The sequence below is a fragment of the Pecten maximus genome, chromosome 5, assembly GCF_902652985.1.
Source record: "Pecten maximus chromosome 5, xPecMax1.1, whole genome shotgun sequence".
In the NCBI taxonomy this organism is placed as follows: domain Eukaryota; kingdom Metazoa; phylum Mollusca; class Bivalvia; order Pectinida; family Pectinidae; genus Pecten; species Pecten maximus.
The window spans coordinates 37,081,134-37,099,817 of NC_047019.1; the positions used below are offsets into that span (position 1 = coordinate 37,081,134).

Below are 18,684 nucleotides of genomic sequence, written 5' to 3' on the forward strand. Positions count from 1 at the left end.
CCGTGCCCAGATAATTAACTAGATATAACCGTGCTAAGATAATTAACTAGATATAACCGTGCCAAGATAATTAACTAGATATAACCGTGCCCAGATAATTAACTAGATATAACCGTGCTAAGATAATTAACTAGATATAACCGTGCCAAGATAATTAACTAGATATAACCGTGCCCAGATAATTAACTAGATATAAATGTGCCCAGATAATTAACTAAAACCAAGAGAAAGGGCAGCTCTCTATATTTGGTAAAAAGCAAACGATTATGATCTCTTTCTGCCACAAATAGTAAACAAAACTTGGGAAACAAGTATCATAATCGTTAGGTATCAACAGATATGATAATCGCTTATTATCCACAAGTATCATAATCATTAGGTTTCCACAAGTTTGATAATCGCTAGGTATCCACAAGTATCATAATCGTTAGGTATCCACAAATATGATAATCGCTAGGTATCCACAAGTATGATAATCGCTAGGTATCCACATGTAAGTATGATAATCGCTAGGTATCCACAAGTATGATAATCGCTAGGTATCCACAAGTATGATAATCGTTAGGTATCCACAAATATGATAATCGCTAGGTATCCACAGTATAACTATATATGGCTGTACAAGCTGTGTCATGTATGTCCAGATAGTTTGTGTTGGTGCATTGACACATGCATATAAATGCTGAAGGGAAAATATATATAATTATATAAACAATGTCTAAGTCATTGTGGCATTTTACATTAACCCAAATATCTTGAATTGTTTGTTGGAGGGATTGATGATAATAGTTGGGTTAGTTTTTACATACTAATCTCTCAGCCTGTTTTCCCATGTTACACAGCTCTTATATTCGCCTATATATAATGAAAGTTTGTATAGGGCGATAGGCCTACTCAGGGACATATATATATTATACGTCCGTGGCCTACTTGATAAAAGTCTATTAAGGGCGATAGGCCTACTTGATAATGGTATGTATAGGAAGATAGGCCTACTTGATGAAAGTATGTGTAGGATGATAGGCCTACTTGATAATGGTATGTATAGTGTGACAGGCCTACTTGATAAAAGTATGTATAGGGCGATAGGCCTACTTGATAAAAGTATGTTTAGGCGATAGGCCTACTTGATAATGGTATGTATAGGGCGATAGGCCTACTTGATAATGGTATGTATAGGGCGATAGGCCTGCTTGATAAATTATGTATAGGGTGACAGGCCTACTTGATAAAGTATGTATAGGGTGATAGGCCTACTTGATCAAAGTATGTATATGGCGATAGGCCTACTTGATAAAAGTATGTATAGGGCGGTAGACCTACTTGATTAAAGTATGTATAGGGTAACAGGCCTACTTGATAAAAGTATGTATAGGTCGATAGGCCTACTTGATAGAAGTATGTATAGGGCGATAGGCCTACTTGATAAAAGTTTGTATAGGTCGATAGGCCTACTTGATAAAAGTCTATTAAGGGCGATAGGCCTACTTGATAAAAGTATGTATAGGTGACAGGCCTACTTGATAGAAGTATGTATAGGGCGATAGGCCTACTTGATAAAAGTTTGTATAGGGCGATAGGCCTACTTGATAAAAGTCTATTAAGGGCGATAGGCCTACTTGATAAAAGTCTGTATAGGGTGATAGGCCTACTTGATAAAAGTATGTATAGGGTGATAGACCTACTTGATAATGGTATGTATAGGATAATAGGCCTACTTGATTAAAGTATATGTATAGGGTAATAGGCCTACGTGATAAAGGTATGTTTAGGGCAATAGGCCTACTTGATAAAAGTATGTATAGGGTGATAGGCCTACTTGATAAAAGTCTGTTAAGGGCAATAGGCCTACTTGATAAAAGTATGTGTAGGATGATAGGTCTACTTGATAATGGTATGTATAGGGTGACAGGCCTACTTGATAAAAGTATGTATAGGGCGATAGGTCTACTTGATAAAAGTATGTATGGGGTGATAGGCCTACTTGATAATGGTATGTATAGGGTGGTAGGCCTACTTGATAATGGTATGTATAGGGCGATAGGCCTACTTGATAATGGTATGTTTAGGGCGATAGGTCTACTTGATAAAAGTATGTATAGGGCGATAGGTCTACTTGATAAAAGTATGTTTAGGCGATAGGCCTACTTGATAAAAGTGTGTATAGGGCGATAGGCTTACTTGATAATGGTATGTATAGGGCGATAGGTCTACTTGATAAAAGTATGTTTAGGCGATAGGCCTACTTGATAAAAGTATGTATAGGGCGATAGGCCTACTTGATAAAAGTGTGTATAGGGCGATAGGCTTACTTGATAATGGTGTGTATAGGGTGATAGGCTTACTTGATAAAAGTATGTTTAGGCGATAGGCCTACTTGATAAAAGTGTGTATAGGGCGATAGGCTTACTTGATAAAAGTATGTTTAGGCGATAGGCCTACTTGATAAAAGTGTGTATAGGGCGATAGGCCTACTTGATAAAAGTGTGTATAGGGCGATAGGTCTACTTGATAAAAGTATGTTTAGGGCGATAGGCCTACTTGATAATGGTATGTATAGGGCGATAGGTCTACTTGATAAAAGTCTGTTAAGGGTGATAGGTCTACTTGATAAAAGTCTGTTAAGGGTGATAGGCTTACTTGATAAAAGTATGTTTAGGGCGATAGGCCTACTTGATAATGGTGTGTATAGGGTGATAGGCTTACTTGATAAAAGTATGTTTAGGGCGATAGGCCTAATTGATAATGGTAAGTATAGGGTGATAGGCTTACTTGATAATGGTATGTATAGGGCGATAGGCTTACTTGATAATGGTATGCTTAGGGCGATAGGCCTACTTGATAAAAGTATGTTTAGGGCGATAGGCCTACTTGATAAAAGTATGTTAAGGGCGATAGGCCTACTTGATAATGGTATGTATAGGATGATAGGCCTACTTGATAAAAGTATGTGTAGGATGATAGGCCTACTTGATAATGGTATGCTTAGGGCGATAGGCTTACTTGATAAAAGTCTGTTAAGGGCGATAGGCCTACTTGATAATGGTATGTATAGGATGATAGGCCTACTTGATAAAAGTATGTGTAGGATGATAGGCCTACTTGATAAAAGTATGTTAAGGGCGATAGGTCTACTTGATAAAAGTATGTTTAGGGCGATAGATCTACTTGATAATGGTATGTATAGGGTGACAGGCGTACTTGATAAAAGTATGTATAGGGCGATAGGTCTACTTGATAAAAGTATGTATAGGGTGATAGGCCAACTTGATAAAAGTATGTATAGGGTGACAGACCTACTTGATGAAAGTATGTATAGGGTGATAGGCCTACTTGATAAAAGTATGTATAGGGCAATAGGCCTAATTGATAATGGTATGTATAGGGCAATAGACCTACTTGATAAAAGTATGTATAGGGCGATAGGTCTACTTGATAAAAGTATGTATAGGGCGATAGGCCTAATTGATAATGGTATGTATAGGGTGATAGGTCTACTTGATAAAAGTATGTATAGGGCGATAGGCCTAATTGATAATGGTATGTATAGGGTGATAGGCCTACTTGATAATGGTATGTATAGGGTGATAGGCCTACTTTATAAAAGTATGTATAGGGCGATAGGCCTACTTGATGAAAGTATGTATGGGGTGATAGGCCTACTTGATAATGGTATGTATAGGACGATAGGCCTACTTGATAATGGTATGTATAGGGCGATAGGTCTACTTGATAAAAATATGTATAGGGCGATAGGCCTACTTGATAAAAGTCTGTTAAGGGCTATAGGTCTACTTGATAAAAATATGTATAGGGCGATAGGCCTACTTGATGAAAGTATGTACAAGAAAAAGTATAGGGTGATATAGGACGACTTGATAAACGAATGTATAGAGAGAATCAGGCCTTGGGCTCCTTGATAAAAAAAAAGTCACTCATCATGAAAACTTGTCACAATGAGGTATTACAATTTAAATCAATGTTTTCCATTTGTTACCAAAGTTTTCATAAATTGGTCTCACTATTTTTATTTAATTTCCTGAATTCCATTTAAAATGATAAGTTTGCATGGATTCCTTTACAGTCCTTCCAAATTGATGGAGATTTTGTAGCTGGTACACCAAATTAAACATTTGAAATGGGCTATATAGATCCATATATACTCTCCACTGTATAATACCTACATCAAAATATTCAATTAGGAATTATTTTACATTGTTGCTTTATAAGCTCTTATGACACATTTAGAAACTTAAGTTTATAGTGTACAAATGGAAGTCTTTCTAAATAACTAATAATTGAACCACTAACTTATAAAGGTATCTGATAATGATCTCCATGATACTTGTTTTTATCATGCATACACACCTTCTCCTTCATGTCAAAGTAGGGTATTATAGAATTGTAAACAAGACCATGTCAATAAAATCCATTGTGTGATTTGCTGCTGTTGTATTAATTAACTGATGTGGTTGTCATCATTGCCAGTCCTTTATTCCCTTAGTAGACAATGCCTTTGTGTAGTAAGGGGCACCTGTTCAGACTGGCCAGTATTATTGACCAAATGACCAGTCTGACACCTGGAAATAAACTAAGGACCAAAGTTCTCGCCTAGCAACAGCATTTTTGGTGAAATGGGAGACTGCTGGTTAAAGCTAAACACCCACAGGACAAGGTCCAGACAAAAGCTCTCTTATCAATATTTTTGTTGTGTTTGGTCAGTGTCGTCAGATTACACAAGAAAGGTGTGTCGGGGTGATTGTGAATTATGAGGGCATTAAATATCAATTGTTAACTGTGAAATACATTGTACATGGGGAATGTATAACTTTTTGTTCCAACGATGCCATTGTCCATTAATTTGCTTTAACAAAAGTATACCAACAATTTTATGAATATATCAGAAAACAAGAAATATCTTTAAAAAAATAAACGGCATAGTTTTAATCCTGGTGGTTTTATAATGTAAACTGCTGGTGAAATAAATCAACGAACCAATGCGTTTCAGCACGGATAACAAAATTATATCAGTTTGAATCATTTTTGGTGATAATAAGACTGCATTTTAATCAGGAATATAATTTTATTAATGTGTCATTTAAAAAGATACCTCCACTTATTCAGTGCGCATTCAATCTTAACGTTGTTTCGTTTTTAACTGCATATCTGCATTTTACATTTACCGCTACATTGATCAATCACATACTTCATCTTGACCAGTAACGCCACCTGTCGCGTCATATTCGGGGCCAAAAGAATATTATACGGCTATGCCGAAAAACCATGATAATTTGGTTATCAGTATACAAATGAAGTGAGATTTCACTCGAAGGTGTATAATGGTAGGAAATCATCCTCTTCTATGTGACCTCCTGTGAGCTACAAAGTTTGTCTCCTGACACTAAAACGTCCAATGTCTTTGATCGAGATGATCGAGATATCTATGTTGTCAATGCTGAAGCAATTTATAAATAGATTTGTCTGGCTTTAGCACTAAAAAATTTTTTTTCATCTAGCAATATGCATGAAGCAAAAAAGAGAATTTCCAAGTAATTGAAAAGCATTCACCTGTGCTTATAGGCACTGAAGGTCAAAATACATCTTACTATTATTGGTTCTGAGCCATAAACAGTAAAATACCACGAAGATTTATAGATTTATCCCTTTAACAATATATTACAATAAAGACATCTGATTGCGTGATATATAATTATGTATGTATCTCGCCACCTCAGTATTACATCATCCATACATCTACTTTTGTTCCCAGTTCATGTTGCACAGGAAAGTTATTACATATCTGTGGGGGTTTTTCCCACAAGAGATTTTTCTTCTTGAACAGTTTTACACTAGATAATAACAGATTGTTTTAATTTCACCTAAAACTTCATTTTATAGAGATAGTCCGATGATTTGTGATGGAATTGTAGTAACAAATGTATTCAAAGTGTAATACCTTGCTTTTATTGGGAAAATGACTTATTTTATATTGGTTTATAAGACCTGCCTTTATGGACAGGCAGTACAACCATATATGTAAATATCAACAAATAAAATTAGCAACATATAATTTAAATTTCCTCCATATGAGTCATTAAATGGACATTTAGTTGACAGCAAGTACCACAGGTGGGATTATTTATCTTGGTTTAATGATGAGGGTCATGATTATTTTCTAAACATTAGGATTGTACCTGGGCATAATTAGATCACTAAAATGTTTTATGACATAATTACATACATGTAGATCCATTCATCTATGATGATTATGTTCAAGCACTTCAGACTAATTCACAGACACATCGATATACCACTATAGACATATGTATCAATTCCAAATTTGTCATGTTAATCAACCTGGATGGTGATTCTTTAGGATTAGGACACAAAATGTAATTGTTTAATGACTTACCTCTATTACTATTTATAAATCATTTTTTGGCAAAATCATATCCATTGTGAAATGAAAAGATGTCTGTTTTCGTGTTTTTGTACTTGGAGTTTGAGAAATAAAACTGGTTTGCTTTGTTGCATAGCAATAGAACTGTTGATGTACCAAATTTTGGTCAATGTTATAAGATACTGTTATAGCCTGCCTTGGCCATAAAAATTATAAATTAGTATTTGTTTGTGTAAACCAATTACTTAGAATCTGCTGTGTCAGCTGTTTGTTGTATGGTCAAATAAAATAGCCTTTATGTGATTACCTATTGCTGTGTATACAAAATGTACCTTGACCTCCACCCTACACACAGTATACTCTGCATGCTTGAATGACTTAAAGATGTTCCAACTGGGTTTTATTTTGATCAGCTGATTGTCAGCAGGTTAGAAGATTGGAGACATGTTGTCTCTCACTAAAGCTGGTATGGCTTTAGGCTCTGGCTGAGCCAGGCAAGGGCCATAACTTTCAACAGATAAGTGTCACTGTTACAGCCAGAAGTGTTATGGAAATGTATTTTATAGGTTCTTCCTTGTTCTCTAATGGCCTCTATTATATGATGGTCATAAAAGTTTGAATTGGAAACTGTGTGTGTAAATTGATCAGAATGGGATTACTTTCAGGTGTACACAGATTTCAGTTACTGATACCTAAAATTCACAAGTTAACAATGTTGCAATGAAAAACTTCCTAGAAACAAAAGAATTAATATTCCTGAACTCTCTTATCCCTTAATTCTCTAAATAGCAGAGCTTCACACAGACCCCTACTGGGGACCAATATGTAATGTTTTTACAAATATTCTCCCGATTTGGTTCCTGACTATGAGGTCAGAGTCTTTTAGATTACTGCATTATTTTTGCTCAATGATATAGTCAGAAAATAGTGTGTAGTGTTAATCTCTGATCTGTTACTAACAGGGGTGTCAGAATTTATATAGGTCACTGACAGGGGTATCAGAATTTATATAGGTCACTGACAGGGTGTCAGAATTTATATAGGTCACTAACAGGGTGTCAGAATTTATATAGGTCACTAACAGGGGTATCAGAATGTATATAGGTCACTAACAGGGTGTCAGAATTTATATAGGTCACTAACAGGGGTGTCAGAATTTATATAGGTCACTGACAGGGGTGCCAGAATATATATGGGCTATGGTAGTATATAATCGCCCCGCTATAGGTGAAAGAGTCCTTGCATCTAGGGATCCGTATATACTGTATCTAATGCATCTCAATAATAACAGGTGGGCAGGCCTGAAATAAAAGCAATCACCTTATTTATGTGAAATCAATTTGACTGGCTATTTTGGTCAGACTGTAATTATGTACAAACACAGATAAATAGAATGTTTTTTTAGCTATTCAAAATTGCAAAGATTCAAAATTACACCACAGAAATATTGGCTGTCTGGTACTGGGTTAATGGCCTTGCATTAGACACATTTGACCTGGCATTTAACATATGGCCTTGTGTTGGTCACCAGAGTGAATGTCCAGTCAAATATACTGAATTTCACTTTCACCGATCATGCAGATGTCATTGACGTAATATGGACCCACATGGACCTGTCTGCCTGTTTATAATAATTTGCATGAGGGAGTAATCGAAAAAGTTGGAAAATAGGATGGGGAACCTGATCAACATTTAACTGAAAAAAAATAATGAAAATGGGGTCAGAGCCAGCAGTTAAATAATGGCTACAAGATTACTTATGATAGCCTGTGGGGTAGTGGATAAATTTTTCAGAATTGTACATCCCTGTGTTGAATTATCCATAGAAGAGTATGTGTATGTGGCTATAGAGTGCCTATATTGATATAGCCTGGTAGGATATGCTAATAAATTGATGTCATTAGATGTACAGCTGTCACTCTTTCATTACAGGAGAGGTCATATAAAATTCCACGAGTGCTGAACGGTGGAATAAGTACATTTGTACCAGAGAGAGAGGTAAGTAGACTCTAATCAAATATATTGCACAAGTACCAGAGTAGTATGGTGAAGTGAAGCCCATGGTGAAATGAACCACGGTTCACATTATGGTGAAGTGAAGCCCATGGTGAAATGAACCACGGTTCACATTATGGTGAAGTGAAGCCCATGGTGAAATGAACCATGGTTCACATTATGGTGAAGTGAAGCCCATGGTGAAATGAACCATGGTTCACATTATGGTGAAGTGAACCCTTATCAATTTGCAGCATGGACTGCAATGCAGCATATGCTGCAATCATGCTGCTTTTATGCTGGCATCATGCTGCTAGTTTCACAGCATGATTGCAGCATGTGCTGCATAGCAGCATGGTACCATGCTTCTGTACAGCATGTACTGCAACCATGCTTTAAAAATTGAGGTAATTGAATATCTGAACTCTATCATGCTGCAATCATGCTTTGTCGACTTAGTTAATTTATCATATGCACTGTATCATGCTGCAACCATGCTGCAATAACTTTGTCATTTTAGACAGGATATGTACCATGCTGCAACCATGCTGCAATAACTTTGCCAGTTTGGATATCGAATTATATCATGCTGCAATCATGCTGTGTGGACTTAGTAAATTTATCATATGAAATGCATCATGCTGCAACCATGCTGCAATAACTTTGGCATTTTAGATAGGATCTGTACCATGCTGCAACCATGCTGTATTAACTTTGCCATTTTAGATACAAACTGTACCATGCTGCAATTATGCTGTATTAACTTAGTTAATTTAATGAACTGCACCATTCTTTCATGTATTAACATGAATTGTTTAAGTTGAAATGTGTATATGCTCGGCCATTCTGTATTAGCTTAAAAGGGCATTCCTTTGTTCGGACATCACAAAATTTCTGTGGGCGAAATGTAGGTTCAAGCGAGGATCCAAAATCTAGGACCAAATTTCCCAGGTACCAAGATTAACCTAAACAATTATTAATTAATAAAATAAGATACAGAAAATTAACAAAAGTTGGTATTAGATATTTTAGTATCTTTTTTTTAAATTTTAAATAAAATATAGAAAATTTCCAGGTATCAATGGTGATAACAAAATAATTTTTAAAAACATGTTTGTGTTGCAGAATTTCCTTTTTATACTTGATCAATACCACACATATTTATTTAAAATTCAATAACAATTATTTTAATTAAGTATTTCGTTTATAAGTATGTTCTTTGTTAGTATAACGGTTCACAGCTTTTAAATGTGATATTTTGTCAGCTTTCACTTGTAGTTCTATCTCAGAAGGAATTAACTTAAACATTGATGAATGTTGCAAGTTAGTACATTCGTGTGACGACTTAAAACTCATCCCTATAAAAATTTCATTCAAATTTTCAGAGTTTAGATCGTTTTTTGAAGAACCAGTATATTGACTTTTGCTTCGATTATACACTTTTTATCGGAGACAGAATCAGTCACTTTATCCAAACACTGACATAAACCAAGACGTTGCCATTTACCATGCACCAGCTTACTACCAGGTAGCCATACATGTAACATGTTCGCCAAAACAAAATCGGGGTCACTCTACCAACAGTTACACATGTGCTTGGAATATCGCTTTTAATTCAATCAAATAAGATTAAAATCACCTGCTCTTTGTCTTTGTATCGCATACTTTCTGGATATATGCGGTGTTAAGATTACATCTGATAATAGCATACGAAATCACGTCGTGTTTGACACAACATTCATCGCTTAAACTCCAATAAACATGTGTCGAACTTATATTGTCACTCGGACGCTTCCTTGTAAAACGTATATTGAAGTTAAGCGCTGTGATGATCTCGACCTCGACATGAGTTTACTAACAACAGACGATATTCCCGTACTTTAATCTGAATTATTTGAAATCGTGAACGTAAAAAGAAAACGTGCATTGGTCGGTTCCTCGTCTGAAAATACATCCATATTAAACAATAGGCGTATGACAGACGAGGCCAAAACCTCTGGTCAGATTACATGTTTATCGTTCGGTTCACCTATGACCTCGTTTGTTTACCTTGCTCCCGAGATGTGACGAGAGTGCTCCTTGAGCTCGTGCGATCTAAATGTGCACGATGCAAGTATTAAATACTGTAATATTTATCTTAAAAGTATGACACAATAGAAGTTTATGATTTAGAATAAAAAACACGCACAAGTAAAAATGAATCGTGTTAATCTCTGGCAGTAAAATATTTATCCCATGATGCAACACACACGAGTTTAGCGGGAAGTCTGATAGCCATGTTTGAATTCACCGGATGTTTATTTCCAGAAGAAAAGTATAAACAAACACGACGATAGCCTAAAAACGAAGTTTGTTTCCCGTCTTACTGAAGAAGATCGACTTACTTCAAGTTACCGACGAATGAATATCAGCTTTCTCGTTGTTTTTGACGACCGATGTATATTTTTACCGACAAACATCGTTACGAGACAGGGTAAGTTTTTATTATATAATCTTCACGTTCTGACATCGTTTCACATTATACGACGATGAATTTGATATAGATCTATTCATATCAATAATACCTAATTATTTATTTTCCAGGGTTTTGATGATTAATTAATCACAGATTACACGGCCGAAGGAAACGCAGTACCGATCCATGTGTTACAATCGTAAGTTTTCAATTTTATTTATTTATTATTAACGATCTTCGGCCCGACTTAAATTGCATTTTTTCCCCACTCACACAACCCTTGTTATGATTATGACGTACATACGTATTCACAAACAATGGTGAGGAAAATTTGTGTTTTGGATAATGAAACCTTTCGTGAAAGATCTTTACCTCCACATTCTTTTGAGGATCGATGTTTGCAGATTATTGCATCAAATTGAAACGATTAAATGAAATAGGTGAATTAAGATGAATTATAAGTAAGTAACATTGTTTTATGTATAGTATATTGCAGTTTCACATTGATATGAACTGATGGAGAATTCGGGAGTAGCTTGAATAATTAATAATTAAGTCATCCTGGCAAGTTTTATTTTGTAGCTTTGTGTGGCTGGCTTAAATTTTCTTGATAAAAAGGCTTCCAAAGCAAACATAATGAAAATGATAGCAAAGTGATCATGAAAAGTACATAAGTTAAATACATACATTATCTTCAAAAACTTGACAATTATTCTAATTTTGAAATAAAAGAATATTCTAAAAGTCTTTCTTTCTTCCAACAGAGACTGAGTCTTCATGCAGTACATTCTGGAATGAGGAACACCGCATGCATTGTGGTCCAAATTGATGGCATTGACTTAACACAAAGCAGAAAGGAATGAAGAGAAATTAAGAAGTTTATGTTTCACATTAATTAAGATTATTCGAGATATGTTCTCTGTCGAGGTATACAACATTTCCTTTCATAATAAAAGTGTAAACATTAATATATATACAAAAAAAAATCATGTATATAATCTAAAAATCCTTGTTAGTTATTTGTTGTACTAGCAAAAAATATAATATAGTCGTCTCAAGCTTGGTTGTATTGAAATCCCCGGGGACAGTGACAGAGTTTATCACTACAGTACGTGCTACATCAAACAACACACCATTGTTCAAATTGTCAATCAACATTTCATTTAGTCAGTATACGTATTTAGAATTGATTCCAAAATTATGATAATCTTTTCACAGTTTATTAGAAATAATGTTAAATTCGATAGAAGAAGTCTTCGACTGTTGCTTGTTTTTGTTTATTTTAAGTTCACGGACACACATGAAAACAGTTTCCAGTACATCTGGGCTACTTCCAGGAAACTACGTATACTGTCTGAAATCAGTCTTGTGCGTCGGTGACAAAATGTATACATATCCTACTATAACTCTGCTGGAAAATATTATTTTGTACTATTTTCCTACTATTTTAGAAAAAAAAAAAAACAATTATAAATACATACTGTAGTATGTACTGACATTGAACTTGTATATCTTGCTGACTATTTTTGTTGAAACAAACCACTTCTAGCTAGGATGAATTGATATTAGTTGTATTTGAAAATTGTACTAGAAAAAGATAGCTGTGTTGTGTATGTGATGGAAGTTTTGAGAAAAAGAATATAAGAGGCAAATAAAATAAGTACCATGGGTAAATTAGAATTAAAATTTGTTTTGTCACATTCTCATTTCATTGATAAGTTTTAAATGTTTGAACTAGAAAAAACAGCCTGTATGAAAAGTTTTATACCATGTTAATTACCAAATAAAATGTAATACAAAAGTATTCTTCAAGTTTTTATTGCATGATTTGCATTGATTTTGTAAACCATGCTGCCATGAAGCATGATTGAAGCATGATCCCAGCATAATTTGCATAATTGAAACATGCTGGGATCATGCTGCAGACCATGCTGGGATCATGCTGCAGACCATGCTGGGATCATGCTGCAGACCATGCTGGCATCATGCTGCAAACCATGCTGGCATCATGCTGCAGACCATGCTGGGATCATGCTTCACAGACCATGCTGGGATCATGCTGCAGCCATGCTTCCTTAAAGCATAAATGCAGCATGATCCCAGCATAATTTGCATAATTGAAACATGCTGCAATCATGCTTTAACTAGTAAGAATATATAGTGAGGTAAATTAGGCACCATGCTGCAGTCATGCTTCATTCATGCTGCAATTCCATGCTGCATTCATACTGCATCTATGCTGTGATCATGCTGCAAATTCATAAGGGGAAGCCCATGGTGAAATGAACCACGGTTCACATTATGGTGAAGTGAAGCCCATGGTGAAATGAACCACGATTCACATTATGGTGAAGTGAAGCCCATGGTAAAGAGAACCACGGTTCACATTATGGTGAAGTGAAGCCCATGGTGAAATGAACCACGGTTCACATAATGGTAAAGTGAAGCAGTCGTTTATTTTGTTTTCAATTGATTTTTATGCCCCAACCATGAAATGGGGGGGGGGGGCAAATAATGTTACCGATGTCTGTCGCATCCTGTCCCATCCCGTCCCATCCTGTCCCATCCCGTCCCATCCCGTCCCATCCTGTCCTGACGCAATGTAACTTTCGGGTTGTCAATGCAAGTGGTAGCGGGGCCATTTCTTTCATTTTCTAGTTTCTTACCTCATCAATTACTTTGTGTAATTGTTTTCCTCCACAAATGAAAAAACAAAAAAGAAACAACAGGGTTCAGGAAATTTAGGATTGTGGAGGATATTTCACTATTTTCTTCAGAATATTTTTTTTTTACCAAATCTTTTTAAATTTTTTTTGAATTATAGATGCAAATTGAAATGTATATGAATGTAATTTGGATGACACAAATAGAATGACATCTGGCTAAAAAAAATGTAATTGACTGTTCATTAATGTTTGAATAGACAAGATTGAAGAAGAAGAAGAAGAAAAAAAAAACAGATAATATTTTAGATGTCCATGGTTCTTTATATCTTAAAATACAGAATTTCAGAGTTTTTGGGGGTTTTGGGTTTTTTATTCTTTTTTATTTTAGAAAATTCAATGAAAAGTGATTTGAAGAGTTTATATAAGAGTTTGATATAATGATTATCTACATGCTCTTTGTTGATTGGTAAGTCATAGATAATTAATTCTTTCATTAACACATGCCCTGTATGGACCTGTCTGACATAAAAGTTTTATATCCTACAAAACCAGCTGGACAGTTTGACATTTCACATTTCATTGATGACTAAAACTGGCCAATCAGTGGTCATCCTTCTGACCAGATGACCATGCTTGACATGATGATGTATATATCAGTAACTGTTCAGAAATGACATCTAATTTACACACAGTCAGCAGGTGTTCAGTACAAAACATGGACCAGCCAACTGTTTACATAATTCAATTAACAGGTGTAAATATATATATGTATTATCTATAGTTGCCACATGTAACCAGACATGGTTTTCATGGCTTGCATATTAATTAGGTTTGGAGAAATGTTCAATGAAGGTTTATTTCTATAAAGTATACTTCCTTTTCCATTAAATTCATAGATTAAAATGTCATTATTATAATCAAACATGAAAATTTGAACCTATCAACACCCAATATCTAGATAATGTTAACAGTATAGGCCTAAAGTTTGAAACTGTTGAGTCATTTGAAAGGTTTAGATATTATTTAAAAAGTAATATCCATTGTTTGAAGGTTGTTATATCTACAGGGTATATAAAATCAGCATAAGATTTTAATGTTTTTTTTCTTTGTCGGTTTTGTATATGCCATCTACTTAGTGTTTCTTATTTAACCCACCATGTGTTAAACCCCAGACAAAATCTGTCAAGTAACGACACGACCCACAATGTGCCTCTCTACCAATCTAGACTATCACTCAATGTTTAGAGACCCTTAGGGTGTCAGACAGCTACACTGTGAATGGTCAAGGTCACTCAATTATCCTGGATATTTGGTCCACATATGGGAATTCATGTAGCCAAGATGCCAATATGGGCATGTCTTACTTTGAAAATGCAATGTGGTTGGGTGGCAAATTGGTAGCCAGGAACCTGCTCTTTTTTATATAAATTTACCATTACACTTTTCTGGATGTAATGATATGGATTAGTGCTTCTGAAAGTGTGTAACTTTAAGTAACTTTCAAAGGTTCTACTCTTAAATTCGTAATGGTTATGAAATCATACCATTGAGTTCCTTTAAGAAATTCATGAAATTTAGTGATAAGTTTTTGTAAAAAGGTAAATATGGATGATAAAATTTTTTTAATAAAGTTGCCAGAATTATGCCTTTACATGGGCTGCTCCCTCAAACACATAGAAACAAGTCACTTTGTTTTATGTAATGTGATTTTGAATAATGAATAAATGTTTTTGTATGGTGTGCCAGTGGATGTGGCCGTGTCCTCCTGTCTGAAGCCTGGAGACATGCAAATCTGTGTCAGCCATAGATCAACAGGGCAGAAACCTCCGCTATATTTTTAGAGAACAATTTTGGTGACATAATGAAAAAGTATACAACACTCTTTATTACCGATAAAAGTGAGTCAGCGGGGTCATGAAACTTAGTTTAGAATGATGCTCCCTTTCTCCCCTGACACCCTGGAGGTATATAACCAATCATTGCTCCCACACTCCTTTGTCCTTCGTGCCCAGTGTGACAAAGCTCTGGAAATAACAGATACAACTGTATATCAAACATTATCACAATCAATTCTGAGTTAAAATTACAATGAAATAAATTCTAGATTTAAGCCAAATCTACAGTTAGTGTATTCTCAAGTTAATGTGACACTACCAGCTCACACAGGACATACAATGTGTAGATATATACAGGATGGACAGGAACCTAGCTATCTCCAGCTAGATTTTAACTCTGTAAAATAGTCCAACAACATACCTGGATGAAACAGGTTAGGTCATGAGCATTTTGTAATTTTATCATATCACAGCAAAAAGAAAAGTTGTTTTTTTTCTTTCAAATAAATAATAAGAAACCTTTATACACTGTAGTTGATTTTGTATTTTCACAATGGCAGACCTTTTGGTGTTTTGAATGAGTAACATTAGTCTGTGTACTCTGGGTCATTTGTAACCCAAGCAACCGTGAAATGAAAGTTGTCTTTCATAAATATCTGGAGATCATAATACAAACAGTAAAATGCTGGAATTTTTGTTAGAGTAGAAATGACTATATGAATTTAAATGATGACGTGATGCTGTATAAAATGTTAATATTAGATGGCCTGTTTTCTCGAATATTGTAGGAGTAATGTTTCACAATTACAGCATCCAATGCTACCTTACTGATAGTCTTTACTTGGGATTGTTGTTCAGGTCTCTAGGTTAAAAGTTAAGGTCGTTTATCTTCGAAGTTGAGAAGTATACCTGTTTCTTTATAAAATTTTAGGTCCCCTGAGACAAAGTGTCAAGTGACCTTTTGCGATCACCTTTTGTCTGGCGTTTTGCTTTGTATTGCATCTGTTGTAAAATAATTTACATTTTTGACTACTTCTCAATAACCTAGAGGTCCTGGATCATGATTATTGGCAAGTAGCATACTGGGATAAAGGGCTACAAAGTTTGTTCAAATCAATGACCTTGACCTACTTTTGAGGTCACAGGGGTCAAATTTATTAAAATCTTTAAATGACTTCTCAATAACCAAGATATTGGGCCAGTGGCATGGTTGGATGAAGGGCTACCAAGTTTGTTCATATCAATAACCTTTACCTACATGTAGTTTCAAGATCACATGGGTCAAATGTATTACACAGCTTCTACCTTATTGGGTCAATAGCCTGCTGGAATGAAGGACTACAAAAGGTATTCAAGTGGATGACCTTGATGTACTTTCAAGGTCACAGAAGTCAAATGGGTTGAAGACTTTAAACGACTTCTCAATAACCAAGAAGCCATTGGTTATGATATTGGGACAGTGGCATGCTTTGATAACAGACTGAAAAGTTTGTTCAATTGAATGACCTTTACCTACCTTCAAGGTCACACCAGTCAAATTTGTTAAATTTTTAATAAAAAAACAAAAATATCAACTATCGATATGTATTTCAGAACTCAGGTGACATTTAAGACCCATGGGCCTTTTGTTATTGTTGGTCATGATGGTCCACTATTATAGAACTCTTGATAGAAATATGTTAATTTGTTAATGTTCGCAATAATTAATACCAAAGGAGTATGATGAAGACAGATTCAGAGCACAGTAGGCTCAAAGTTGTGTCTATTACATCCAGATTAATCAAATTATATCTGCTTTAGTTTGTATAATAATATTTTGTTTTAAAATGAAATCTTCAAAGATCTTCTACAGGGCACACAGAGACTTACTGGTCCGATCTTCTACAGGGCACACAGAGACTTACTGGTCCTGATTGAACCAAATAAGTAAAAGTTGAATGGAAAACTGTGAAAAGAACAACTGATACTGCTCTTAGATGGCTGTCCTCACAGTGAACTTCAGATAATTTCAATCTGTTAATGACACACATTGGTTGATACAATTTTCTTGAAACACTATTCCCTCTATAAAATGTCACATTTTGGTCAATATGTTACTAGTTAGTAGCTGGTTTACTGCCTACAGACCCTCCTGTTGCTAGGTTTCGTCTCACCGACTGTAGTCAGGGTTCGGTTAGCTTACAAATATAACAATTTTTTAAAACACTTAACACCACCCTCCTAATGTAGTGCCGTTATTTGGTAAATATCACATTTTGTAGAAACATATAGTCTAGGAAATACAAGGTATTATATACTAATCTGTACTTGTAATGGTACCTGTACTGGGTGTATTATAATATCATTAGGTATAATCCCAGTAGGTCAGTTGTACCAGGTCACTCATTGAACTCCGTCTGTTTCAATGACATCAAAACATAGGCTTGTATGGAATGGCTGAACTGTTATGCCTTATGGTTTAAAGGTTCTTTACATTATCAACTGACCCATTGTTTGTCCATTTTATTTGGGTATTGAGCCACAATGGTACTATAATACTGGTGCCAGCACTATTGACACACTGACACAAATATATATCCCTGTGTGTATAATTAGCTTGTCTTTGATAATGTCTCAGTTGGAACTCTTACAAGTGTACTGTACCATGTATTATAAGTTACATATTGCTTACATTATTTGAAAAATACAGTTCATTAGCTTTACCATATTTATCCTGAATTTCCCATGGTACAGGCTGAAGGGGAGGGGGCACCATGGTAATCTCAAAGTAGGGGAGGGGGCACCATGGTAATCTCAAAGTAGGGGATGGGGCACCATGGTAATCTCAAAGTAGGGGAGGGGGCACCATGGTAATCTCAAAGTAGGGGAGGGGGCACCATGGTAATCTCAAAGTAGGGGAGGGGGCACCATGGTAATCTCAAAGTAGGGGATGGGGCACCATGGTAATCTCAAAGTAGGGGAGGGGGCACCATGGTAATCTCAAAGTAGGGGAGGGGGCACCATGGTAATCTCAAAGTAGGGGAGGGGGCACCATGGTAATCTCAAAGTAGCAATAGACTTGGACTTAGTATGAAGGGGGGGGGGGGGGGGGGCTTATTAAGTTTGAGGTCAGATAAATTTGGTTCAGTAAGCCTTTCTACTCTACACTTACTTAATGTAACTTGTGTTACAATTTTAGATATATTTTCAGTGTTCTTGAAACCTTTTAAAAAAACTTGCATAAAATTATGGAAAAGATATGTATACTATCATTGCTAGTACTTTAATTTGAATGTAACACTATTTGAATTAGTTTTCATTGGACATTGTAGTTAGATCTTATGTCTGTTTATA

The 18,684-nt window shown here is 35.4% G+C and overlaps 1 protein-coding gene and 1 long non-coding RNA gene across 2 annotated transcripts in view; both read left to right on the forward strand.

The window, feature by feature from the left end:
• Positions 1 to 18,684, forward strand: part of LOC117327944 (sestrin-1-like) — an 82,576-nt gene that overhangs the window by 38,986 nt on the left and 24,906 nt on the right. Inside the window, exon 3 of the mRNA XM_033885198.1 lies at positions 8,333 to 8,398. Within this exon, the coding sequence (XP_033741089.1) occupies positions 8,333 to 8,398 (66 nt within the window). The remainder of the gene's footprint in view (positions 1 to 8,332; positions 8,399 to 18,684) is intronic.
• LOC117327945 lies at positions 10,156 to 12,314 on the forward strand. Its single transcript, XR_004532757.1, has 3 exons — positions 10,156 to 10,868; positions 10,979 to 11,049; positions 11,615 to 12,314. It is a non-coding gene; the product is annotated as an uncharacterized LOC117327945 (long non-coding RNA).